Source organism: Haliotis rubra, unplaced genomic scaffold, assembly GCF_003918875.1.
Source record: "Haliotis rubra isolate DU_JTF1 unplaced genomic scaffold, ASM391887v1 Scf300, whole genome shotgun sequence".
NCBI lineage: Eukaryota > Metazoa > Mollusca > Gastropoda > Lepetellida > Haliotidae > Haliotis > Haliotis rubra.
The window spans coordinates 550117-578050 of record NW_025766970.1 but is presented as its reverse complement, the minus strand read 5'-3'; the positions used below and the strand labels follow the sequence as shown (position 1 = coordinate 578050).

The window sequence follows — 27934 nt, the reverse complement described above, 5'->3', positions numbered from 1 at the left end:
CTTAATGGTAAATGTAAAGATTTGCATCATTTCGTGTATTTCCACACATTAAACTGACACGCCATGAAATGATTGGAATCGTGTTGAAAAGAACCCATGTAATATTTCAACTTTTGTAGGGCCGCTTAGAGAAATCTGATTCAGTATTTTTGTCCTCGAATAAAAAAAATAACCATCTTCTGTTTGAAGTGATCACACTAAATATCGTACCCGTGAAGATCCGGGTTAGAATGAACCTTCAGTAACCCATGCTTGTCGTAAGAGGCGACTAACGGAATCGGGTGGTCAGGCTCGCTGACTTGGTTGACACATGTCATCGGTTCCCAATTGCGCAGATCGATGCTCATGCTGTTGATCACTGGATTGTCTGGTCCAGACTCGATTATTTACAGACCGCCGCCATATAGCTGGAATATTGCTGAGTGCAGCGTAAAACTGAATTCACTCACTCACTCACTAAATTTCGCGTAAAAGATGGGACTTGTGTACACTTTAATGTACGTGTATGTCTAATACATTTAACACACTGGAAATCTGTCGGCTAAGTCCCTTCTGGTTGATGAAAATATCAGAATATACTAAGAGTTTTTTAGGGCATAATGGCCAACTCCATACACAATTAATATTGTGGAATATGTTTGCATATCTCGCGTTCAATATGTCTCTGGTAAATTCAGACTCGTGTTTTAAAATAAAGGGATGTTTACAAAATGAATTTGATATTTGCATCGTCGTACCTGCGACTGAACAAACATTAACAGAGGAGATTTGTTTGTAACCGTAGACAGTTTACAGTGCTGTTAATTATGTTATCGGAGAACACACAAACACAACATTAATGTGTCCTTGAGCAAATGTAATCGAATAAGAAAAGGCAATCTGACATACAGACCCTGAAGAAAATAGATCCAAGAAAGCCCACGCAAGTCTAGAAAATGTGGCAAGTCTAGATTTCCACAGCTTCTGTAATGAAGAAAGTGTCAGGGCTCCTTTTCATTATATTTTATTTTTGCTATGAGCTTTTTTTCTGTAAAATATGTTCATTTCGGAGACTAGTCTACAGAAAAGGGTATAACTAGTCTTCTGAGTAATTAATGAATCATCAGAAATCAACTTGTCGACGAAGATTCCAAACATGAAATAACTTGATTTGCATGTTTGTATGAAACTTGGCGCGGTGTCACCGTCGCTGTGTGGCTGCAATAATACTGATGCAACGTTAGGTTGGAACTCACTCGACAGAATCAATATGTAAATCCGAAGTTTGAGTGTTCCTCAATCGGTGGAAACTGTTCATGGCTTAAAGGGATACTTTACTTAGTTTTATCCCATTAGTTTGACACCTCAGTTGTCAGACAAGTGACCAAAGGAAAGGCTGTGTAACTCTTTGCATGTCACATTGTAATGATTTCTTTAAGTGCCCTATGTTAATCTGCATGTGGGCATGTCATTACATATGACTATATGGATTTTTCATGATCATGTGAAGTAATATAATGTTAGCCGGTATACACGAGTCATAATTACCTTCTGTGAGTGCTTTGACGGGCAATTCGAAGTGATGAACAGGAGTCAATATTTTCTGGCTATCAACTTCTTTATTTGTTATAACACGACGGTTTGAAGTGCACGCAACAAGTAAGTGGATTACTGAGAAACCAGATAGTTTCTAGATTCCAGGTAGTCGGTAGGAACCTGGAGGGGGAGTGATTGGTTCCTACCCCCTGTGGTACCACCAATGGGAACTGCAGATTGGAAGCAAACAAAATGGCGTTTTGTGTTACACATACTAAGCATAATAAACATACTTGTCTCTTAACGGAATCTATCACAATAAATATACGACGCAAATACAGGTGATGTGTCTACTTGGTTTGGATCAATGCCTTGTATTGGAAAACTGTCAGCCTATGCCTTGGTAATCCCTTCAGTCATGACCTGTGATTACAGGCTTTCTTCATCGTATCCTAATTGCGTAGACTGATGCTCATGCTGTTGATCACTGGATTGTCTGGTCCAGACTCGATTATTTACAGACCGCGGTAATATATCTGGAATATTGCTGCGGCGTAAAACTAAACTTACGTACTCACTATAAGCTTTCTGACACTATAATTCCCAATAATATTTCGAAAGGCATACTGCCATGGTTAATATATCGTGTGTATATCACAGGTACTTATTGTTTACCTGGATGAAAATGCTGAACCTATACAGCACCTGGCGTAATGAACGTGTTGAGCCTTAGTGGAAGTACTAGTCAATGCATCAGGTATATTGCTGTTGTCAGTAAGTACGTTATTCTTAGTCTAGGTCATACTTCTTTGGTTAGACACGATACTGAGATTGATTCCGTAATGGTGATTAAATACCAAAATCTTCTGCATTGTATTTTCTCGCAGAAATCATACACATTAAAAACAAACGTAAAACATGGCAGATAATACACCTAGGGTGCCAGTCTGTTCTATATATATTATATCTAACAAAACCAAATGGTGTAGGGATGTGCATTATTTCAAAAGTCTAAAATGGCATGAAAATCACAAACTAAGAGTAAACATTCCGATATATATTTAAGGCCAAGATGTGGGAACAGAATCTTATTGAAATAACAATTTTTTCAGAAAACTAATTGAAAGCAAAAACAGGAAAATGGTCATTACGCTGAATACTAAAGTCATAGATACTGTTACAAGTTATGCAAAAACCTCTATCTCCTGACTGAGATAAAGACGAACTATTTTTTTGTTAACAGAATTGGTTCAACAATATGTAAATTGAATGATATTAAATACATATAAGTTGATAGCGTGTTGTTGTTTTAAGAAAGAAAGCATGGAATCACCTCTCCAGTTATTCAAATGAACGGAAAATTAGAATAGAATGTAAATCTACAAACCCGATGATGATCAGAAACATGTCGACGCAATTATTAGCAATATATTTTCTCATTATTCGCTTACTTTGCCATTCTGTAAACACACGCGTGGCTATTAATAATCAACAACCTCGGGTGACTCTCATTATTTACAACATGGCGAAGCTGGTTTTATGCAGAGGAAGAGAGATGACCCAGAGCAGATGATGAAGACAGTGGTGAAGCTAGCGTTTTGCAGAGGAAGAGAGATGACCCAGAGCAGATGATGAAGACAGTGGTGAAGCTAGCGTTTTGCAGAGGAAGAGAGATGACCCAGAGCAGATGATGAAGACAGTGGTAAAGCTGGCGTTATGCAGAGGAAGAGAGATGACCCAGTGCGGATGATGAAGACAGTGGTAAAGCTGGCATTATGCAGAGGAAGAGAGATGACCCAGTGCAGATGGTGAAGACAGTGTTGAAGCTAGCGTTTTGCAGAGGAAGAGAGATGACCCAGAGCTGATGATGAAGACAGTGGTGAAGCTAGCGTTTTGCAGAGGAAGAGAGATGACCCAGAGCAGATGATGAAGACAGTGGTAAAGCTAGCGTTTTGCAGAGGAAGAGAGATGACCCAGTGCGGATGGTGAAGACAGTGGTGAAGCTAGCATTTTGCAGAGGAAGAGAGATGACCCAGTGCGGATGGTGAAGACAGTGGTAAAGCTAGCATTTTGCAGAGGAAGAGAGATGACCCAGTGCGGATGGTGAAGACAGTGGTGAAGCTGGCGTTATGCAGAGGAAGAGAGATGACCCAGTGCGGATGGTGAAGACAGTGGTGAAGCTAGCGTTATGCAGAGGAAGAGAGATGACCCAGTGCGGATGGTGAAGACAGTGGTGAAGCTAGCATTTTGCAGAGGAAGAGATGACCCAGTGCGGATGGTGAAGACAGTGGTGAAGGACAGTGGTGAAGCTGGCATTTTGCAGAGGAAGAGAGATGACCCAGTGCGGATGGTGAAGACAGTGGTGAAGCTAGCATTTTGCAGAGGAAGAGAGAGATGACCCAGTGCGGATGGTGAAGACAGTGGTAAAGCTGAAGACAGTGGGATAAAGCTAGCGCGGCATTTTGCAGAGGAAGAGAGATGACCCAGTGCGGATGGTGAAGACAGTGGTGAAGCTGGCATTTTGCAGAGGAAGAGAGATGAAGACAGTGGTGAAGCTGGCATTTTGCAGAGGAAAGAGAGATGACCCAGACAGTGGTGAAGCTAGCATTTTGCAGAGGAAGAGAGATGACCCAGTGCGGATGGTGAAGACAGTGGTGAAGCTAGGTGAAGCATTTGCAGCAGAGGAAGAGAGATGACCCAGTGCGGATGGTGAAGACAGTGGTGAAGCTAGCGTGTTTGCAGAGGAAGAGAGATGACCCAGTGCAGATGATGAAGACAGTGGTGAAGCTGGTGTTATGCAGAGGAAGAGAGATGACCCAGAGCAGATGATGAAGACAGTGGTGAAGCTAGTGTTATGCAGAGGAAGAAAGATGACCCAGAGCGGATGGTGAAGACAGGACTAGGTGAAGAAGAACGATGACGTAGTGTGGATGGTGAGGGAAGTGATGAAGAATGCTTATTGGAGTAAAGTGAACATTATACTAATATCACAGTAAAGAAAGTAATATTGGCAACAAGAAGTAACAGAAAAAGAAGAAACATACATCTGGCATCTAAACTGCTGGCAATATCCGCCCACAAAACACGCTGGCCAGTTGGGCAACCATCTGCTATCTCAACCGCGTTGAGCGATTGACAATTGACTGGGGTCAGAGAATCTTGCTGTTGGGTGGTGTGTGTGTGCAGGGACGACGCGTTTCTTGACCTGTCGTAACTTCCTTTCATTCAAGCAAGTAGTTCGCCTTATCCAAGCTGGAATCGGTCTAGAGTCCGAGATGGCTGAGATCTTGAGAATGAGGATTACCATGACAACTGACAGAACACTGATACCTAGCAGGGTGGTGATGTAGATGGACAGAATGGAGATCTGCAGAGACGTTTTTGGGAGAGTATCACCAAGAAGGGTCAGGAATACCACAAGGGACAGCACGACGGACATTGTGAAGCTCACTCTGTCACCTTTCTCCATAGGCAAGGCAAACGCAAATGGTATCAAAGAAGATATAAACATTACTGGCAGAAGAAGATTAAGGACATAATATGAAGGATATCTTCTCATGTTGATAACAATTTCCACCTCATCGTTACGTACATGTTTCGAAAGTTTTACAATTTCCCACTCACTGTTCGGTTTGTCACTTGTTATCTCTTCAGAACGATCGGGGGATACCTGAAGACGCACTTTATCGTTGGAAAGCCATAGTCCAACACTGATCGTACAAGTCTGATAGTCAAACGGAAAGGACGTGACGTCTACCATACAGCGTGTCTTGTAAATGTCTCCCGGATACCAGGTGACGTGTCCATCATGACTCACATACAGCAACAGATCGTCGTATCCCATAACCTTCCTTTCCTTCAAGGTGTTTGTGATCACGAGGCTAGGAAGCCAGGTTTGTTTTTGCTTGAAACACACTTCAGTGGTATTGTATTCACTCACACTCCAAGCCAAGCGGGGATCTGTCCAGTCAACATCCAGCCAGCCGTCTAAAGTTAAGGATTGGTCCTTTTCGTTTAGATCAACCAGGGTCCCCAAATTAAAATCGATTGTAATGTTGAGAGTTGTGCCGTTTATTATCGGTGGGACAGTCAAAATGTAGTCCGTCATTTTCTCCTTGGAAAGTCTGCTCTGGATGTCCATAGTGTCAGCACTCGTTGTGGTCACCATACCGCCGAGGTATGACCACAATATGATTTGAGCTGACAAGAATTTCATAGTTGGATAAATCACCAACTAAAATATGTCCAACTTAAATGATGATTAACAATCGTAAATAATTAATCAGAGACACCTCGGGATACGATACCAGTAACACCTTTCCATCGGAGTACCACTCTTAATGTGTGTGGGGAAACAAACCACGGTGACATCACTTACTATTGATCCCCATGGCATTACTTAGTATACCCCATTTCAAGATTGTCGGTGATTTGTGAGTCGATTTTACGTGTCATATATTGTTAGTGACAGTTATTATCTTCGGAATATTCAAATAGAAACAGAAAAAATATCAAGACGCAAGCAATGAAATATTGGTAGCTGACCGTTTGGAAACCCGAATTCTCTAGTCTTGCAACTTGTCATGTTAGCGGTATCAGCCTTGCAGTATGTTAAAGTTCATATGTCAAATATGTTTTGTTACATATCACATTGGGCTCGTGCAATTTGTGCTACTTTTATGAGATGTCGAATTAAGTCTTCAAGACTAACTTTGCATTTGAGATGTTTAAAATAAAATATTATATTTGCAGCGCCGTGTTTCAAATACCGAATAGCGCTAGCATGTGGGGCGGCTCACTATATTTCTTGCGTCCATTCGTTAAAAGATAAATTGTGTACAGCCCCCAAAAGAAGTGGATAACATCAAACCCATTATGGCAGATAAGTGTAAGTGTCTCCGAAAGGATGGCGATGAGCGCTGACGGGCGCAGCATGTTTTGGTCGTTTGTGTACCCGGTAAATAATAATGCACAATAACTGTTGTCAGTTTGAGGTACAAACTATGTGGAAATACTTTGTCTTGGACTGGTAAAAACGAGACGTTTACTAACTTCTGAAGACCCTTGCTCCCAAAGTACGGATACGATTTGTTTTATCTGTATCTCGTTTTGAAGGTAACTCTACTGGCACGAAATGCGTGTATATTTTCATAGGGGTATGTGCAGTGAGCATTGATGAATTCGCCCTGAAACGAACTTGGTGTTTTGCTTGTCCTTGTATATAGTGATAAGACTACGCGTGTGTGGCAAGCCGTTTTCACGTTTAGTCATAAATTACAGATATCTTCAATTGTTTTATTGATATCTGTATGTGACATTTTTATTTAAATATATCAATAATGTTTTAAAGATATCGGTAACCAATTGGCGCCAGTTCTGCATTACAAGAATCTGTGGCAGCGAGTGATGTGAATATTGTCTCTATATTCCTCTATATATTCCTCTATATAGTGCTTTGTACACTAAGTCAGTTTTACAAAACCATCATTAATGTTATGACATTTGTTTGTTTTTTTGTTGGTTCCACACTGAATTTTTTTATGTAAACTTTTGAGTAATTTTTTTGTTTCATCTTGGGAATGAATACAATACGATACCAATATGTAAATGGGTATGAAAGACAGAGCTTGGTGGTTAAACCGTTCGCTCGTCACGCCGAAGACCTGGATTCGACTCCCCATATGGGTACAATGTGTGAAGCCCATTCCTGGTTTCCGTCCCGCCGTGATATTGCTGGAAAATTACTAAAAGCGGCGTAAAACTAAACTGTTCTTCAACAACATTGTAGGAAAAGGAGAATCCCCACTAAATACGATACGGACTTTGATGGTTGGTCTCGTAGTCATTGTATTTGTTGAAGAATATTGCCGATATCCATCCATGCATTTCGCTCTGTTATAGACTATAGTGTGTGTTCATTTGGCGCTCTCTACTTAGTTCTTCTTACAAGTGAAGTTGCTATTTACATTTCCCCCGACCACAGGGATGACATTTACATAAAACGTTTGGTAATTATTTGCCCATTATACTTCACTGGAAGTTTGAATTTACAATGCTCTCATTCATACATGTTGTGGGACAACAAAATTAAGCATCTTCGGGTGTCTGTCCCTGAAGAAGTGTAACTGAAGTCTTCTCATAAACCTATATCATCTGATTTGATGCATCCGAAAGATAGGCTGTTATTCCACAGGGCAATTAATGACAAATTAGAATATATCAGACAACCATAGACAAAAAATCTGCATCAATGATATTCTTTGATGCAAGGTTAACGATTTTGACTGACAGGAGAAAAATGTTGCAGAAGAAAAATCATTTTGTAAAAGAAAATATACTGTTCAAAACTGATGAAAAACAATTTACATCAACTGACACGCGGCCATTGGCCTGAATGATACCAGTAAATGGATTCCAGCGAAATGTTTTGGAAACAGTTATGGTCTCTGTGCTGCAACTAGGGGTAGAGAATGTTCGTGATACAGTACATGACAAAATAATGTCACCTTTCCTGTGTGTCGGTTACATCTGATGCCTGAAACATGTAACTATACGACCCTATGGACTGGTGGTATTCAAAACCGGTGTTGCACAATGTTCCCCTGTGTCCAAACATTTTACTTCCTTGTCTCAATTCTCTCGTGGAAGCAGGGGGTGTCCCGCCTTGGTTCTGCAAAGGTCGAGGAATACCTCTCCCAATGAAAGGTGATTTGACGGACCCACAACACTTCTGTTCAGGTACGTGTCTGCAAGCACAGTACAACATACAGGATGTCTTACATAACCTGTGTCATCGAAATCTTACTACCGTAAGCTCTAAATGGGTTGGATTGACTGCACAAAAGCTTATGATTGTGTACATCACGAATGGATTTTGAAATAACTGGAATGTATTGAACTCCCTGTACTAATGGCTTGTTTGTCAGCAGAACATGCGATGTATTCGCAAGGGCAGGTGCTGACATCGGAACCATTTCTACAACACCTCGTACTCAACTTCTTTACCTGGATCACCTTGAACCTATTTCCAAGAGTGATTTCACGCTGGAAAAAAACAGGTGCATCTCTTGTCCAATGACACTGGCATACCCTTTGAACTCGTCAAATGCTACAGCTTTGTTTTCTTGAACGTGTCAAGATAGAAGGACTTAGGTAAAAGGGAGGGGTGTTTATTTCAGTAAAGGGGCCACAGGCCCATTATACATGTCATACCTTGTGCAGTTTAACAAGCGCCAATATAAATAATTAACATTGATGCTACGGGGCAGGATACACATCAGGATATACAGATATCACAATCACTAAAACGTAGTACGTTTGTAAGAGCTAGATATACATATTTTCCAAGATCATTAATGACAACAATTATTATATTCTTTGACATGAACAGTTGAGACGGCTTCTCCTGTGATGGGAGGTTATAGTAATATTTGGGAATTGTATTTTCTCTAATATCGTTGTAAAATGGACACTCAGGGCAGAAATGATATTCATTTTCAACAGTTGGAATGATACGAAAAGGACACAAGCAATCACTTCGCTCAAGACCAAGGCGTCTACCGTATTCAATCATCAACATATGACTGGAGCTTCGGAATTTACTTACAGCAATACGAACGAAATACCATAGACTTGATGTGGCTGATGTAAAACTCATAAGAGACATTATCTTTAATATTATGTAGAAAGTCGAGTTTTGAAAAGCACAGAAGATATTCTTCCATGACTGGTTATCGTGGTCGATACATCTTTGTTGAATAGAGACACGAAAACAGTGATATTTCCCACATTCTGGTGAAACCAAACATTTCTAAATCCATAACTGTTGAAGATACTTTTCACAGGGCTCCAGATAAGGGCCGTATAGGCGTATGTACGGATATAAAACAAGCACGATACGGTAGGAAATAATTAAGAAAACGTAGCAGATACGTTCCACAGATACGTTCATACGGTCTTCGAATCATTTATAGACATATGTATTTAAAAAAGGTATTGTATTGTTGTTTATTGACCTGTTTACACAAGAATCAATGTTATGGTGCTTATATGAAACGAAACACAAGATTACTGATACTCCATTAAATTCCATTCAGTACTCTAAATGTACTCTTATTGTTTTCCAGTACTCCTATATTGAAAAACATAGCAGAACGTACTCCACATGTTGAAACGTTATCTGGAGCCCTGCTTTTCACATTCAATGCCAAACATTGGAGTCTTTCTCTGCAATGCTATATTGATATTCATATCCTTCAAGATGACATTATCAGCTTGGGAGATCAATCTAGTCCAATATTTCATAATTTTACAATATATATATTTACCTTTAATGAGTGTCTACCAAGTTCAGCACAGGCAGATATTTGGGGTATTGTTTGGAAGACAAAGAACTTGTTTACAAAATTTGTCGTGAATATTCATAACGTTAGGTTAGGTGATGTGTGAAAGCCCCATACTTCACTGCCATATAGCAGAATTGGTAGAATTTTCACATCAAATATTTGAAGCAAGACATGTATAGAAAGTTAGAAAAGTTAGGTATTGAGGATCTAAGTATAGATAGAACTTTCCATGCCCGTTCGGCCAAAACCTTTGAGTGATATACCATGAGCCTGAGCTTGACAGATGAACCCCAAATACTTGTATGATGGGACAATTTCTAAGTTGTTATTAACTAAGAAATAACTTTCAATAATTCTTTAATCTGCCACCTTTTCTAAACACAATGATCTTACTCTTAGTTACATTAATTTTAAGTTTCCATTGGTCACAATATGTAACTAACTGATCTTATCTTAGGCGATAAGTTATTTACCATCTCCTGGAAGGTCGGGCCTGAACATGGCAGTCCGTGGTGTTCATAAAAGAGCCAAGGATGTTGGACTCATTGGTCTCAATGTATATCTTGTGGATGATTCAATACTGCTGGACCGTACAGAAATGAGTGCCAACCAAGCGAAAGTCTCTATCAAATCTGCACATGAACGACTGTATCGAGTTTAAAGTGCAGTGTGTTGAGGAGAAGGCAACACTCCCTCATGTGTTGTTATCTGGCCTGAAAAGTGAAACAGATGGCTTTGTTTGCTGCCCAGGGCCAGTAACTTGTAAGTCGTACTCGTGTTATTTTGCATTAAATAAATATATAATGTGGATTATGTACTTAGTCTTACAAAACTGTGCAACACCATGTCATTGAATGTCGAGCGTGGGCACGAACAGAGTATCTTAAGCAACATGACACTGTGACTCGTTCCTTTAATGACCGTTTTCGACGGTCCTTAATGACCGATTCACATGTCCATCCATGGTACGTTTGTATGTGGAAGTCGTCCTGTAAAGTGGCACTTATACATTTCTTTGGAACAAGCCCATACACAGCCTCGGAAGTATCCAAGCCAACAATCTTGGTGAGACAGTGATGTAGCCGGCATTCAGAGGACTAAAGTTAACCGACAGAGATCATGATGTCGCTCCCACCATTCAGAGGACTAAAGTTAACCGACAGAGATCGTGATGTAGCTCCCACCATTCAGAGGACTAAAGTTAACCGACAGAGATCGTGATGTCGCTCCCACCATTCAGAGGACTAAAGTTAACCGACAGAGATCGTGATGTCGCTCCAACTATTCAGAGGACTAAAGTTAACCGACAGAGATCGTGATGTAGCTCCCACCATTCAGAGGACTAAAGTTAACCGACAGAGATCGTGATGTCGCTACCACCATTCAGAGGACTAAAGTAAACCGACAGAGATCGTGATGTAGCTCCCACCATTCAGAGGACTAAAATTAACCGACAGAGATCGTGATGTAGACTAAACGACCAAGCAATCGATCATAATTTCTCATAATCGAACACAAACAATTCTGGAACACTTGTTTTCATTAACAATATTTTTCACAAGGTTGGTTTTGTCTGTTACATTTCGTAAGCACTACAAGCTCGTTTCAAGTCATGATTGAATTTATCTTAAAGATTCCAAGAAATTTATGTTCCTAACATACTAGTCATCCTTTAAGGATATGAAATTTTGCCAAACCCCCAAGAGAACTACGTTTTTCCCTTATTTTTATGTGCATTAACAAATTTCATAAATGACGCTAACCAATTATTTTCGATGATTGATCGGTAGTAATGAACCAATCATCAATTATGAGATTTTAACCAATTCCCAACACTACCAAAAAAGTGTTCCAGAATTGTTTGTGTTCGATTATGAGAAATTACGATCGATTGCTTGGTCGTTTAGTCACTACGACCAATCTTCGATAATTTCAATTAATCGGACCACCACTTTTTTCAGAGGACTAAAGTTAACCAACAGCAATCGAGAGCTCCCATCATTCCAGTAAAACGGGTGGAATGTGTCATGTTCTCAAGATAGGTGATGATATATTTTAAGGAGTGTACCAGTAAATGTTGCAATGTTCACAAGATTGGAATGCTACATACGTAGGTGTTTTCAGTGCAACAGGCAGACCTCTGTTCTTGAGATGGGCCTTGGTGTACTCACAGACAACAGGTGGATTGTACTCTGGGTGTGTTACTGGGAGACTTTACTTCACCTCATCTACAAGGAGAAGCCTGGGCCAAGTGTCCAGGTCAAACACCTGCCCGGAATCCAATGCTAAACTGGGTTTAATACCTCATCGCGTGTAGTCGACAGTGGTACTGATACAGCATGAGTGTAGTTTGTTACCCGATGCCCACATTGGTCGGGACATTAGTAGAGTGTTTGGTACTCTCGAGGTTGGACTATGCGAACAGTTTGCTTCTAGGCATCAGTAAAGAATCTCTGAAGAGACTTCAAAAAGTCCAAAATGTAGCTGCAAGAATCGTTACACGTGCCCCAAAGTACTCTCACATTACGCCGATACTGAAGTCATTACACTGGCTTCCGGTTGAGGCGAGGATAGTGTTTAAAGTACTCTGTATCACATTCAAGAGTCTAAAAGGCATGTCACCAGAATATCTAAGTGAAATGCTAACCCCTTACAAACCATCCAGACAACTGCGATCTGAAAGCAGATGCTTTTTGAAAACTCCTTCTTATAGACTGGCCTCTTATGGAAAGCGTTCTTTCAGTGTTTGTGCTCCATCGCTGTGGAATGAAGTGCCCCTCGCCTTAAAACTGTCACCATCTTTTGCTGCGTTCAAATCATATCTTAAAACGCATCTCTTTACATTGCACTATTAACTCTATTCAAATATTATTATTATTTTGTAGCGCTTTGAGCACCCACTTAGTGGTTGGATTTAGCGCTATATACATTTACATTATTATTATTATCATCCAAAGAGTTACACTGAGGCTTAGGAGGGACACAGGATATTATCTCAGACAAATGCCTTCTTCCACCCTGCATGTTGCCTGGTGTTATTTAGTGGCAGTTTACCAGTTCGTTAAACAATACATGATAACATTTACTTACTTATTTTTGAAAATTGAGACATCAATCCAAATTGATGTTATTCATTTTTAAACAAAATGCTTCCCAACCAGAAACCATTGTAGTCATAAATCCATACCGTTGACCCACTGCAAACCATTGTCAATGAGACATGTTATGTAATGCCGCCGCAGTCACATGACATCTGGCTATACTGACGGAATACACCTTACGTCGGGAACATGGCGGGAAGGAATGTTCCACGGACCTTCTTTTCTTGTCCTAAATTAACTACCAAGAGTTTTTGTTCTAAATCTGGTCTTCCTCAAGGTTGAAGAACAACTCCTTATCTGAATTCAACAGATACCTTTACGTTAATTATAAGTACATGACGCTAATTTCAAATTATGTTTGTAAGACAAAATGAATAGAATAATGTAATTTGATCATAACCTCAAAGAATACATTGGCCAAAGGATCCAATAACGAGGTTACACCGTCCTCCTAATGTCCGCTGGAGCAGCTGATTGTGCTGTGATAATACTAACAATCCAACATCATTATAACATGATGTCAAATGGCTGCTTAGCAACATGTCCTTCTGACTCAGGTCAGGTCGTCAGGTCGAATTGGATGTTAAAATATAGATGAGCAGAAATGTCAAGCTCATTTTCAGATGTCTGAATAAAGAGCGTTATCGCCATTGCTGTGTCGATTAGCCATACATAAAATCATGGCAGGGATGACCCGGCCATAATTTACTTTGCAGAGTTGCTTCCCCTATACCATACACGATCCGATGTTCGATGGACCGAATGCGAGATTCGCTCTGATGTGCGGCTTTTCAGCGGTCCACTAGGAAACCTGCATGACTTTTCTCGTTACTCTCGCATTAAGCTGACACTCCGTGATATCACTGGAATGTTCAAACCAATTTCGGTCATATACCAAAACACCCGCTTCATGGACTTAGGAGTTATAGTATTTCAATCATAGCTGCATAAACTAACCAATAAGGTTAAGTTATCATAGGGTGATGACCTGTCAACACCGGCAAACGCTGTCTGGGGTACAACGCACAACTGCAACATGTCGTCAAACCAAAGGCTCGAGCTCGAGGTCGATTTCCTGAGGAATAATATTGCTGGAATGTAGCTGAATGCCATAAAATGCGCCTCCGTCGTCTATATTTAGCACACAAATATTGAAAAGTCCCAGCATCGCTGGGCTTATTCAATGACAATGTGTATAGAGGCGGCAGAACACTTTAGGAGCTTAGACACGCTCGCTTACCCAGCAACAGACTGACGTCACAAGGCCTCGTTTCCCTCGTGTTTTGGGTAACAAAGTTTCACAAATTATGTCCTTGGTTTAGTTTGCGGAGCTGAATTCTAAATAAAAAATGAAAAATATATCATAAGATAAAACGGAATGCGATTCCACGTATTATTTTATTACAAAACAACAAAACAATAACAGCAAAATAGCAAAACTGGTTAAAGAATAACCGTAAAATACCATCGGGTCAGGGTGGATCAATTTGGCCTGTTGAATATTTACAGTCTTAGGCAAAAAGGCCAAGTAAAGCTTGCAAGATGGATCTTACACACAAATATCACCAGCTGAATCAGCCCATGTACGTTGTATATAGATGTTCCTGAAATACATACAGTTTGTTCGTTCGTATCGTTAGGATATTGTCATACATTCATTTGAAAGAATGATATCAAAAAACGTTGATATTGGTCTGAGGACACTGGAAGGTTATTGGTCAATTTGGAGCGTGCATTCACCTAAGCGGGAAAAGTTCACATTTTTATGCACGCAATGTTTGCCTTCTTTTCACGTTTGTGTTTCACCACAACGACCTCGCCTTCGATCGTTTCCAAGTCTTTTGAATGCAGGTCTAGAAGCTGATGCCTCTGATAATAGTCAACACTGCAGGTCATCATGACCCGAACTGTTTTGCACACGGATCCCGTTCTCGTCTCCTGATTGGTCTCTTCCTGGTGACCCGCGATTGCCTCAATCGTGACCTTTCCCACGGGCTCGGACAGCGCATTGTATATAACGAACACATCGCCGACAGAAACGACGTCGAGGCTGAAAGCGAAACCCTCTGGGTCACTGTCTGACCAGAAATAATTGTCATTGTAGTTTTTGGTCTCTCCTTCAAAGGTCAGCCGCTTGCCATAGCCCATCCCGACGCTGAGCAGAGTGCGTGCCTCCCCGTCAAATAGCTCCTCGTCTCTCCCGTTATACCGCACCTTATACCGGAACCCAGGACAGATCCGCTTGTCTACGTATATCCCTGTGGAAACACAACGGCAATTCTTAGAAACTGTCTTTAGGAATCGTAAAAGGTATTATGGTATGGGCATGTACTTGGTGTCTAAACTAGCATGGTTTGTTTATATAACGTATCTGCCATGATCATACTGTCATTTGAGCTTTGTAGATAGATGCGTGTTTATGAGAAAACAATAAACATTGGGTATTTATTACAATAATTATATTCTGACATAATATCATGTGTGATATTCTCTCTTACTGAAATAATGTATTGTCTTATGCTAGTAGATTTACGGTATTGGAAGGTTAAACATGTGGTGTGTGCCTATTACTGTTATACTGTTGATGTCTGTATCATAAATGGATAAACAAGATAATATAAGTGAAAGATGATTAAATATCACGTTTCAAACAATGATTCATCAGAATACATAGTAATTACATGTGAGAAAGGAATACTATAGTTCTCGACTCCAGGTGTCTCAGGATTGCCGGTAAACCCACCGGGTGGGTTGTCTCCCCTGAGCGATCGATGCGTGCGATCCCTGTCAGCGAATCGCAATCATCTCTCAACCCGAACTATCTGTTCCAAAAGGAAATTGCACAAGAATGGCGGCATACACAGAACAAGTGACCAACAACAATGATGATCACATATGAACACAAATCAAAGCACAATATGGTTTTCTCATTGCACAAGACAGTTAGGATGAATATGAAAATACATGCCAACATATTGATAGATATAACATGACAAAAATAAGGTTAGTTGGATCATTGAAAGTTACAAAATCTTAAACTTCTGTCTAAAGTATCATTACCAGTGTCTTCTATATATTACAGTTCATCACAATGTTCGCCTATTGCCGATAATACGGTAACAGTCTACATGGTCATAAGTGAAATACATCGATATACACTGGTTATAGTTTGGCTGGGTTAGGCTAAATGATATCTCCTATCAATCAATGTTCACTGGTATCTACACTGGTAGGAGATAATGTTTCCACAATTTATATATTATGTGAGCTTGGATCCCATAGTCGGTCTTTCTAAAACCATGTGCTGGTTCAAGGTGACCTTTTGCACTTGTGATATGCAGTTTATAAATAACGGTATCTCGCATCGAGAGCAGCTGTTCGGAATATCGCATCGAGTGTCAGAATGATCACTAAATATCTTCACCAGTGGCTTTATTATAGAACACGTGTTACACGCGTGGTAACACATGGTTATCGTACCCAAACATTCTTCAATCTCTTGTGCCTGCTGTCTGGTATTGTAACACAATCGAAGCTCTGCGTACGAGAAACATTTGCCCAAAAGAAATAATGTCCCATTATACATTGACGGATATTTTGGGGCGCCACTCTTGGTGAAGTGTGAGTGATTATATCCACCTGTTGCCCAGACCATAGCCTTGCTCCAAGGCTGTACTGAATGCTGACCCCATGGATGTATAGTAACTCTATCCTTAAAGAGGAAATAAATCTGAGGACGTCAGTCTGTTTTTATACTTTTTAGAAATTATCATTTAAACTATTTTTCCACTTATTACCTTAGAGACTTGTGCAAGTCTACCCAAACCAGTGCAGATACCCATGAGTGGATAATTTATACATTCCTCCTACACGAACGTATAGTTATTCAGGGGTATAATGGTTCATTTGGCGCACATAGAACAATCAGTGTAGACAACCTGAATTACCTGCTTCACTGAAACATTCCTATATTACCTTAGACTACACAGTGACTGCAAGTGCATTTCAAAACATTCAGAGAAAAAAAGTAGTAGCTGAGATAATGTCAGTGTGACACTGCCTGTGAATCTTGGGCACTGAGCCCATTTAACATCTCTTATCATGAGTCATGTTTGAGACACATGATTTATCACTATTCCGGGGCTTTCTCTTCACTTATCGATCCAAGCCTTTTGGAAACACACTTGCAGTCAACTCATAAGGCGCCATTTCGCCAAAACCTGCCCTACATGAACCTAACGAATACAATCGCTTATCATAATATATGTGGATTAGCATAAGTGGTGATAAAATAATACTTGAATTAAATACCCCCAAATCCCCTCAATTCCTCACCTATTACTGGTAGCTCGTGAGATAGAAGCCCTTTCACTTCGTACCGAACTGGCGCTTCGTTCAGCTCGCTGCCGCAGACGACTTGAGGTGGCAGACGGCATTTTTCAGAAATGGCGGCATGCTGCTCCTCGATCTCTTCAACGGAACGGGATCTGAAGAGCTCCTGTAGAGATCGCGTTTTTAAGTGAAGGGCTGGCACGAACTCGCCATCAGAATGTATTAAATGCTTCAAATCGTCGTAGCGCATCGTGGTGTATGGAGAATTCTGCCTCAGAAACTGGTCCTCGTCCATGTCCATAACAGGGCATGCCTCCTCGGGCACAGAATCGCAAGACAGCATCTTCGAAATCGGATGAGTAAATTGGACTTGAATCGGTTGAAATCAGACTAACGCTTGTACAAGATTCTCTTCCTTCAACTCTGTGTGTACAGATCTTGAATCTTCTCTAATATTCTGTTGTAAAAGTATTTTTCAGCTAAGACGCGTTAATGATGACCGATATAGTATCTTCTACCACGGATACCTGCTGTATTCTAACAGAAACTAGTATTTTGATCACAAAGTCGACTCTTGGTAAACTGCCTTTGGACAATGGCTTTCTCGTTTTCTGACACCTTGTTTCTTGGCGAGTACAATTTGTGAATCCTTGTAGTACGATACATACAGTTTCATTGATATGCTGACCAATCAAAATTTCCCAGTGAGGAACAAAACATCTCTCAGACATTTTGATTGGATAGCCTATTCGCGAACATGCACGTGGACAACGCATGGGCTATCAATTTTTGCCCATTCAAGTTTCCTTGGAAACGCAAAAATAGAAACCGGTTTTCTGAACCGGATTGAAAACACACTTATTGCGGCTTATTTAAAGCTCAGCGTTACTCCTATAAAGTCACTCACCAGATACAAATTAAACACAGTATACAAGTTCGATCTAGTCTGATATCAAACTCAAAGACACAAAGCGGCAGTTTCCATGGAAGCGATTCAGTGTCAATATAACGTTATAACGAGGATAGTATGCCTAATAGGGAAGGGGAAAATTTCGCCACTGGTGAAACATTCCGGTTTGATAAAAATTTCCGCTTTCCATTCGAGTGTGGGATCACGACGTTGTTGATGGACGAGTACATTTTAATAAACAGGGTATGTCAAGTAAACCAGGTCAAATCAGTATTGTTGAGTACGCACGTTCTGTGCGCGTTGACCCCTGCGTGTACCCGGGCCTGTCTCTTTCACAATCGATGGATATACACAGCAACTTATATAAACTGTTCTTAGTGAGACGTGTGTGTGGCGGTCTAATTATTTCCTTGTCAACATATTTAAATGGCTTACACTAAATCATTTTATAAACAGCGGCGTTTGTAACAGCTTGCGTCTGTTTGTTGTATTGTTGTTTTTTATAATAATGTTTGTGATGTTACATTATTGCAGCAACTCTACAGCTGACATGTTTGTTTGTGTACGTGAAGTAAAGCTGAATGGGTCGTTGTCAGCACGGGTACTACAAATATGTACCCTAGGTACTTCAAATATGTACCCCCGTTACTTTTCGGTTTACAAAAATATACTCAAGGACGAGTCCATTCCGCATAGTGCCGTTTTCTTGATTGAAACTGTCATTCTGTTGTATAAGATGCATATAATTGCTGTATATAATTATTTAGAAACGAGCGTAGACAGTGACGAGTATTTCTCGATGCAGAATACCACTCGCGACCAGGCGAACGGGAACAACTACATACGGTTTCGGTTTTAGATTCAACAATAATGGGCTCGTCCGCCGTTTAGGGTACCGGGTACCTTCTTGTATTTTGACTTTGTTTAGGTTACATTACTGTATACTGAAACGTACCTGGGGTAGATATCTGTAGTACCTGTGCCGACAACGACCCATTCAACCGAAGTAAGTGGACGAGATTCGGACAAAGCAGTTTACGATCAAATAGACCTACACTTTACAGGGCACCCTTTGAGTATACCACCCATTAAACTTATATAACATACGATGCAATTCAGGCCTACGCATTGTTGTGCTCGTCCTTGTATAGTAAAGCATACAACTGTGACCACAGGTATAAATGTAAAGGTTCGGTTACATATTGCAAATACCTGTTGACATGCATCGAATCTTAACTTGCTATCCGAAAATTCACCAATTTCAACTATTTACCAGTGGCTCCTCTCACGAAGCACTGAGGTGATCGTAAGTCACTGAGGTAACCTTAGTGCTATGTTAAAGAATGGGAGTTAAGGTTAACCTTAGTAAAGGTTGCTTCGTGAAAGGAGCCCCAGAAACATGTACGCAGATCTGCGTGTCCTTTCTAAGGCATCACGGGTGGCCGTAGATTTGCGCCAATCTCTAAGAAAATGTTGCCAGAATCTCTTTAGAAATCATCTGCATGTGAACCAAAGAGAACTAGAGCATAATAAGACTCTGGACAACTAGTTCCCGGAACTAAAGGCAGATATACTGATGTCAATTTCAAAAAGATACCTTTAATTAGCAGCACTTCCCCGAATCTAATGGTGAAGTGGCATCCAAATATGGGATGTGGCATTGATGTGGCCTTGGATCCAAATATGGGATGTGGCATTGGAATCAGATGGCCATCAATTTCGCCTCAACGCCCTACGTGTCTAGCAAGGATAGTTTGGACTGGCCATGCATTTTAAACTTTAACAGTGCTCTCAGTTATAGCTCTGAAGGCCATGAGAACAATATAAATACAATAAAACAAGATCTTTTAACCATTTCTTCCTCAGAGGATCGTCCACTAACTGTCGGAGTTGAGTATAGCTTTATCCCAGAACAGTCAATAATGAAACTCATCCACGAAAAATGGCTTTCATACATCCTACATGTACGACCGCCCAATGGTGACCTGACATATTTTCGAAATGAAATGTTGTGATAAACACAAGCAGATTGTACGTCACTTCAAACGTCAAACAGAACCTTTTAAATTACATATTTAAAATTCTCCTCGACAATCTTCTTGGATAGAAAACATATAGAATTGTGTATTTTAAATCAAAGTCGTCTGGAGTTCAGTAGTGTGCAGTAGTACATACACCAAGAAGTCCACGAAATAATGACACAGCAGGAATGTCCCTCCTACGCGTTTCAACTTTATCTTCAGGGAGTTATCGATCACTCCCTGAAGATAAGTAGAAACGCGTAGAACGGAAATTTGTGTTATGTCATTATTTTGAGGATTTTATACATAAATATGTTTGTTTTCTCGATTAAGTTTATAGATTTAACTTCATAGCCAATTACCGCATTCGAAATGATAATCATTTATCACGCATCAGTTTTAACAGACAGAAAAGTGAGCGGTTGATTGATCATTTTGTGCACCCGGGCAAAAAGACCGCGTAAAAATAAAGACTTCATATATTATGATGCTCAAATCGTTTAATAGATATACATTACATCGATTGTGTACACCGATTACATCGGTTATATAACATCTACCATCTGTTCGCCATTACAGTACATCACAATATAGAGCTCAGTCTGGTGGAGTGTTGAGCCCTGCTATGTCAACTGATAACATATGAAGGGTTCCATTAACGAGGAGGGGGGGCCGGACTGTAACACACATTCATGAGACTCCTTGCTAGACCATCAGCGTTGATTCCCTTCGAACAGGACCTGATCAGACCCAAGATCGTATCAGAACTCCAACTGAGACAGGACAAGAACAGAAACTCTATTTATTATAGACATTTGTGTTGAGGTTCGCTCGTTATCAACAGAAGCCATATATGGTTTTTATTAGTTAACTTTCTTCCAACGGTCTTAATTATCCAGGAACAGCAACACGTAGTTTTATAAAAGACGCACAATACGCTGCAAAGCTAGCAGTTGGAAGTGTCCGGTGGTTCGTGGGGGGTAAGTCAGTCTGAAGTTCGCATCAGTCTTCGATAGGATATGTGTTGTGGAGGGCCGAGTTCAGTTCTTGGTCTCGTGTCCCTATCGTCTGTCTCAAATTCCCTTTACAAAATGCAAAAGACCTAAATAAAGCAAGTCTAGATACACAAACTTACATGGGCTCCTTTTCAATTTAAATGGATTGCTTCGTTTTGAACAAAATTGTATATTTTCATAGACTATACCCGTTAGTTTCAATGTCAAATATGTTCTCGTCGCGGTATGGCTGCGATATTGCCGATGTGACGTTAAATAATAACTCACTCACTAGTCTGGATCTGACCAATGTTTCACTGTCCAGCTGCATGGCGGTACTGTGCTGGGTCAGTGCTGACCGAAGTTATTATTACGGTGGGTATTTCCCTGGAGCGGGGGACAAAGTTCAATGCTGTGCAACATGAAATTAATCACAATCACAGTCGACTCTCTTATCATCATTCAGTATTGCATTTGTTATTTTCCACCAGCCCCACCGTGTTGTTAAAACCAGATAAAGCCAATCCCATTTCATATACCCCAAAATGATAATAAGGTAATGAAACAAACTTCTCCCCCCCCCACCCCATCGCGCGCACACATACACCTATCCCACCAAAAGCCAATGGAAACTCCCTGTAATTCAATATTAAAATATTTTGTAATTCGTTTGAGCTGAACGTGAGCTCGCACGTTCAGACCCTCAAAATCGATTTACTGCCAGTGATGAACACTCCAAAACTAATCTTCTGAACGTCACTAAATGCCGTTGGTTTTTGGTTCTTTCCATGTGCGGTATAAGTGAAGACTGTAGGGGGGGGAGCCGTAAAACATGCGCTGACGTGTGTACAGTTATCAGATAACCATGTCCCACGTGGAATACATGCTGTTGTGTAAAACACATAAACAACCCCGAAAAATGGGTAAGTCCAGCTTGGACCAATCAGAGAAGGTCTTACATTGAGCACGTGCCATTCACATGTATACCACAGCAAACTATTTTACTACGTGCGCTTCGACTAGTCCATGATACGAATTAATTCAGACCGGAGCTTTCTATTTAGGCAAGAGAGGTTGCACCAAACAGTCCAAACGCGTCTAGGCTTTCTCAAGGGGGTAAGTGTTTTAGACTCATTTGAATGAAAGCAATCGCTATGAAGCGGAATTCTTCGTAGCGCTACAACAAGGAAATGACTACAATACTATTTTGGTTGTACACATGCGAAAATGCAGGTACAAATTCTTGAGTCGTACACTAGTAGTTACAATGTATCCCCGTCGAACATCGCACTGGGATTGGCATGTGAGTACGACTTGGGTATATGTCAAGGCTATTTTGATATTTCCTTGAGTCGTTCATTTACTCTGTAGTGTATGCAGCATTGCATTCACTGTTGTGCAGTCGGTTAATCCCCTTCCAAGAAGACAGTGGATACTATGTGAGGGTCTAAACTGGTGACCCGTTACGATGTCTTTATAACTTATGCTTACTATTTACACGTAATTCCGTTGTATTTTCGAAGCCACATTTGAACGAGTGTTGATGACTTTCTCTCCTTCATTATTCGTGTGTTTAATATATGTATTCAGGTTTATCAAGTATATGAGCTTGAGATAATTTGACAAGTCTGAAATAATAAATGAAATGAAAACTAAATAATATTGGTTTTTTACTTTAATGTATAGAACAGCACTGGTAATGAGTTTTGTTTTCTTTGACTAAATCTCATTACCAGTGCCATACTACTTGTTAATGAAAAACAATATTTAACCATGTAACATATGGATGTATATTTTCATTTAATTCAAGCAATACAAGAAGTCAGCAAAATCCAAATTTGACAAAATGATTTTATGAAAATAAAATTAAGGTGTTTCTCAATTTACATATCTGCTTTATACCTTCATCAGCTTTTTGCATCTGAATAGAATTTGTGTGAATTAGAGCAACAGACTGGTAATTAAGTTTCAGAATCAGAAATATTTACTTACAGTTCAGTATTGTATATAAAGTCATGATTAAGCACCATTTGATTTAGACATAAAGCCACAGTAGACTAATAGATATTCAGCCAAATATTTCTGGAATGTAAAGAGGAAGGCTTTTGTTTTACATGCTTATTTCTTAATTTTTTACAAAAAAAACCCTCTAGAAATATCTCTGTACAGTTATTTGAGAGTGAATGTTCCAGTGATATGGTATTTCCTTGTGTAGATACAGCATTGTTGAAAGGGAAGGATGATTTTTGTTATAACCAGTCTCGTTAAAATCAGAAGGCTTCTTCCATATTGTACAGACACTGAGAACTGATGTTAATGACATACAAAATACAAAAATATGCCAATAAATTTTGAATTTCATAAAACATAAAATGAAACAAAATTATAATGTGACCATACAGTTTAGTTGTAACATTCAACTAAACTGATGCAAACAAACAGAGGTGTGACGATACAGAAATTTCACGATATGATACGTATCGCGATATCATGGAATGATACGATGCTTATCACGATATGCTATCTTAAGTTATTTTCTTTACAAAAGTGTATTTTGATAACAAGAAACTGTAAATTTTGACATAACCGTCAATTTGTAGTGAAAATTCACAATGTTAAGGTCAATGATGCACATCACGATACGGAAAAAAGTATCGATATATTTATTGTCAGAAAAAGTATCATGATTATCGATACTATGATATATCGTCACAGCTCTACAAACAAATAACCCCTTTTAAATTGGAAAGCAGCCCTAGTGAGCTCAGTGATCCTGAACCTGAGGAAATCTGGACTTGCTTCATTGAGAGCTTTTGTATTGCAGAAAGGGTTGGGCGGAATGGGAAGTAATGTGGGTCAGGGACATTCAAACACCTTAGTATATCAAGATAGATAAATTGGGACAAGAAAGTATAATTGGGACATTACACAATAGAGTGTGTTGCCATACAGTTTAATTAGGGCATTCAACACCAGAGTGTGTGACCACACAGTACAATTGAGACTTTATACACCAGAGTGCATGACTGCCAATGATCGTACATTGAAGAGATGTCTGTGGAACAAGGGGCAGTGGTGTAGCCTAGTGGTTAAGGCGTTCGCTCGTCACTCCAAGGACCCGGGTTTCGATTCCCCACATGGGTACAATGTGTGAAGCCCATTTCTGGTGTCCCCCGCCGTGATATTGCTGGAATATTGCTAAAAGCGGCGTAAAACTAAACTCACTCACTCACTCTGTGGAACAATAGTTTAGGTGGGACATTTGACACATGAATATGGGACCATAGCTTTAGATGTGACATTCAACACCTCTGTATGGGACCTAGTCTGTCTCATAGTCCCTGAACCACATTATTTTCTCTACTGACAAGCCCTCTCTGCAGTGCTAAAGCCCTACATAAAGCAAGTCTAGATTTCCTCAGGTTCAATCTCTGGTCTCCCTGGGGCTCCTTTTCTATTTAAATGGGCTTGTTTGTTACTATCAAAATTATATATATTCAGAGACTAAGCATTAGTCTATATGGGGCCATAACTTTAGATGGGACATTCAACACCTGTGTATGGTACCATAGCTCAAGGTGGGACCATAGCTTTAGTTGGGACATTCAACACCAGTGTATGGGACCATATCTTTAGTTGGGACATTCAACACCAGTGTATGGGACCATAGTTTAGTTGGGACATTCAACATTCTGTGTATGGGACCATAGCTTTAGTTGGGACATTCAACACCAGTGTATGGGACCATAGATTTAGTTGGGACATTCAACATTCTGTGTATAGGACCATAGCTTTAGTTGGGACATTCAACACCAGTGTATGGGACCATAGCTTTAGTTGGGACATTCAACACCTGTGTATGGGACCATAGTTTAGTTGGGACATTCAACACCTGTGTATGGGACCATAGCTTTAGTTGGGATATTCAACACCTGTGTATGGGACCATAGCTTTAGTTGGGACATTCAACACCTGTGTATGGGACCATAGCTTTAGTTGGGACATTCAACACCAGTGTATGGGACCATAGCTTTAGTTGGGACATTCAACACCTGTGTATGGGACCATAGCTTTAGTTGGGACATTCAACACCTGTGTATGGGACCATAGCTTTAGTTGGGACATTCAACACCAGTGTATGGGACCATAGCTTTAGTTGGGACATTCAACACTTGTGTATGGGACCATAGCTTTAGTTGGGGCATTCAACACCTGTGTATGGTACCATAGGTTTAGTTGGGAAATTCAACACCTGTGTATGGGACCATAGCTTTAGTTGGGATATTCAACACCTGTGTATGGGACCATAGCTTAGTTGGGATATTCAACACCTGTGTATGGGACCATAGATTTAGTTGGGACATTCAGCTCTCAAGTATGAAACTGTGGTTTAGTTAGGGCATTCAACACCTAAGCAGGATGGAAAACCTGTGAGTGTGACAGGAAGACTGAAGAAAAGATTTATAGTCTCAGGGGTGTTTTTCATCCTTGACTATTTCCATGGGCTCTGCTGGTACAGACTTTGAGATTCCATGTACTCCATAACCCGAAGGAATCACGTGGGCAGTGCACCTGAGAGAACATGAAAGAAATACCTGATTCAGTGCCTATGTCCACGTTATCATTGTGAATGACTCAGTGCATGATTACTTAATTCCACTGACCTTGTTGTGGCCTTGTGTGGCCTCCTGTAACTGTGAAGGTCAGTGTTAACCAGTGACACACACTTCAGTGGAACGTGATAGTTCTCAATCCATTCAAGATAACATTCCAACAGTGTAGACTCAATTTCCGTAATTTTATCATGGTCAGTTGCGTCATATCATGTGTAACTACTATAAACTTACCTGGGATTTTGTTGACACAAGAAGATGTGACAGTTTAATATAGTATGCCATGTGAACGATATTGTGTTCCAGGTGGATGCATTCAATATCATTTTCAGAAAATAAAAATACTTGCAAGTCTGTCCAGACTGTAGACATGGCATATGTAAGCAAGTGTTTTGAACTCAGTGTGGCCTTTTCATGTTCTTCTCTACTTGGTCTATGGTGGCAGTGGGGCAGCCTAGTGGTGAAAGTGTTCGCTCATCACACCAAAGACCCGGGTTTGATTCCCAGCATGAGTACAATGTGCAAAGCCATTTCTGGTGTCTCACGTGTGATATTGTGGGAATATTGCTAAAAGTGGCGTAAAACCATACTCACTCACTCACTTGGTCTATGCAGGAACATGAACTTAGCAGTATTTTTGGAGAATAACTTTCATAAAAGTAGCAGAATAGTATTAAGTGTCTGCCCACTAATTTCTGTGGGCAATATTGCAGTCATATGCACACAAAACCTGTGAAATTCCAGGTTAGAATTGGTCTTCAGTAACCAATGCTTGTCATAAGAGGCCACTAATGGGATCAGGTGGTCAGGCTCGGTGGCTTTGTTGACACATGTCATCGTATCTCAGTTGGGTATTTTGATGCTCTTGCTGTTGATCACTTTAGTGTCTGGTCCAGATTCAATTATTTACAGAAAGCTGACATATAGCTGGAATATTGCTGTGTGCAGCATTAAACAAACAAACAAACATATTGACACAAAATAACCTACATGAACTAAATTTTCTTTTTGGAAAGGGTTCATGTTGTGATTTCTATTCAGAATAGATCTCTAGCACCCCCAGTGTTTGTCTTAGAACTTAACTAAGAAGATGATTTGTATGTGGTGGTGCTGATTGTATCATCACGTCTGTGGGATTGTTGCCTGTGCTTCCATCCATTCACTTGTTTGCCAGGCACAGACTACACCAATAGCCAGTATTGATACCGCTGGAATGTGGCTGGCAGAAAAAAATGGCCTAATTTACGTACAAATTTCCATCTACATTATGTCGATTATGTCAAATTCTGTCATGTGATATTTCTATGTATCTGCTCATGTGTGTCACTATTCATCTCACATTTCATTGCAAATTGGAAAAAATTTTCAAATGCTGTAAATCTGTGGCCTTCATTTCAGAATATTACCTACAAATGTATTTTGTCAAAATGTAATCAAATGTGCCACATTTTTTTTTTATATATTGATTATTAGTTTTATGCTTTTTCCTTGAATAGTGCAATGTTACCTTGGTAATCTGAATTGTCCCTTGAAGATGTAATACGGAATCAGGAGTCACTTCCGACATGTCAGTGCTGGAAGCAGTATGGGTCACTGTGAAGTATTTGAAATTGATTCTTTGAGATTGTGGAGGACGATAACCCTGATTATAACACATAGTGATTGTGTTGACCAGTCTTGAGGTTTCACTGTCTGATTCCATCTTGATTAATTACTCCCAAACATGTGAGCATGCACATGATGTCAGATCAGGGAGACCTGTACGCACACAGAAAGCTATAAACCAGCAGGGCCTATAATGCTCTTGTATCTGCGATCACAGACAGACATGTAGGCCTCAAAATATTTTAGAGTTAAATTGTAAAGAAACTTTTTTTATATCATTTTGAGTTGTCATAAACATAATTTGTCTGCTGTGATCCTTGCAGTTGTAAAATAATATTGTATTGACAAGTTAAGGAGAGTTTTGATACTTAAACATTTTTATTGGAAACTGAATGAATTTAGCTTTAAAAGAAATGACATTATTTATCCTTCGACCTGTGTGTTGTTATTAACGTTGCTTCACGAACTGGTCTATCTATCGCAGCAGTGCTCCCACT

At 40.0% G+C, this 27934-nt stretch overlaps 3 protein-coding genes across 5 annotated transcripts in view; 1 reads left to right on the top strand and 2 right to left on the bottom strand.

Annotated features, from left to right (window-relative positions):
- Positions 1–4630: 4630 nt before the first annotated feature.
- On the bottom strand, positions 4631–5683 carry LOC124282650 (neuronal acetylcholine receptor subunit alpha-7-like). Its single transcript, XM_046718676.1, has one exon. It carries the CDS (start codon positions 5681–5683, stop codon positions 4631–4633), a length of 1053 nt encoding a protein of 350 aa, XP_046574632.1.
- Positions 5684–14340: 8657 nt separating this feature from the next.
- On the bottom strand, positions 14341–17959 carry LOC124282668. Of its 3 annotated transcripts, XR_006900213.1 has the most exons (3): positions 17297–17433; positions 15705–15783; positions 15073–15219 (listed from the first exon to the last, which is right to left on the bottom strand). XR_006900213.1 is itself a non-coding variant. In XM_046718693.1 (2 exons), the coding sequence occupies exons 1-2, from the start codon at positions 17634–17636 to the stop codon at positions 14717–14719; spliced, it is 843 nt and encodes a 280-aa protein (XP_046574649.1). In that variant the 5' UTR covers positions 17637–17959; the 3' UTR covers positions 14341–14716. The 3 variants fall into 3 exon arrangements, 1 of the variants encoding a protein (XP_046574649.1); XM_046718693.1 differs by lacking the exon at positions 15705–15783 and having other exon boundaries at positions 14341–15219; positions 17297–17959; XR_006900212.1 differs by lacking the exon at positions 17297–17433 and having other exon boundaries at positions 15643–17290.
- A 4227-nt stretch (positions 17960–22186) lies between these two features.
- LOC124282667 (glutamate synthase [NADH]-like) overlaps positions 22187–27934 on the top strand; it is a 99082-nt gene continuing 93334 nt past the window's right edge. Inside the window, 1 exon segment of the mRNA XM_046718692.1 lies at positions 22187–22335. The gene's annotated coding sequence lies outside the window, so the exon portion shown is untranslated.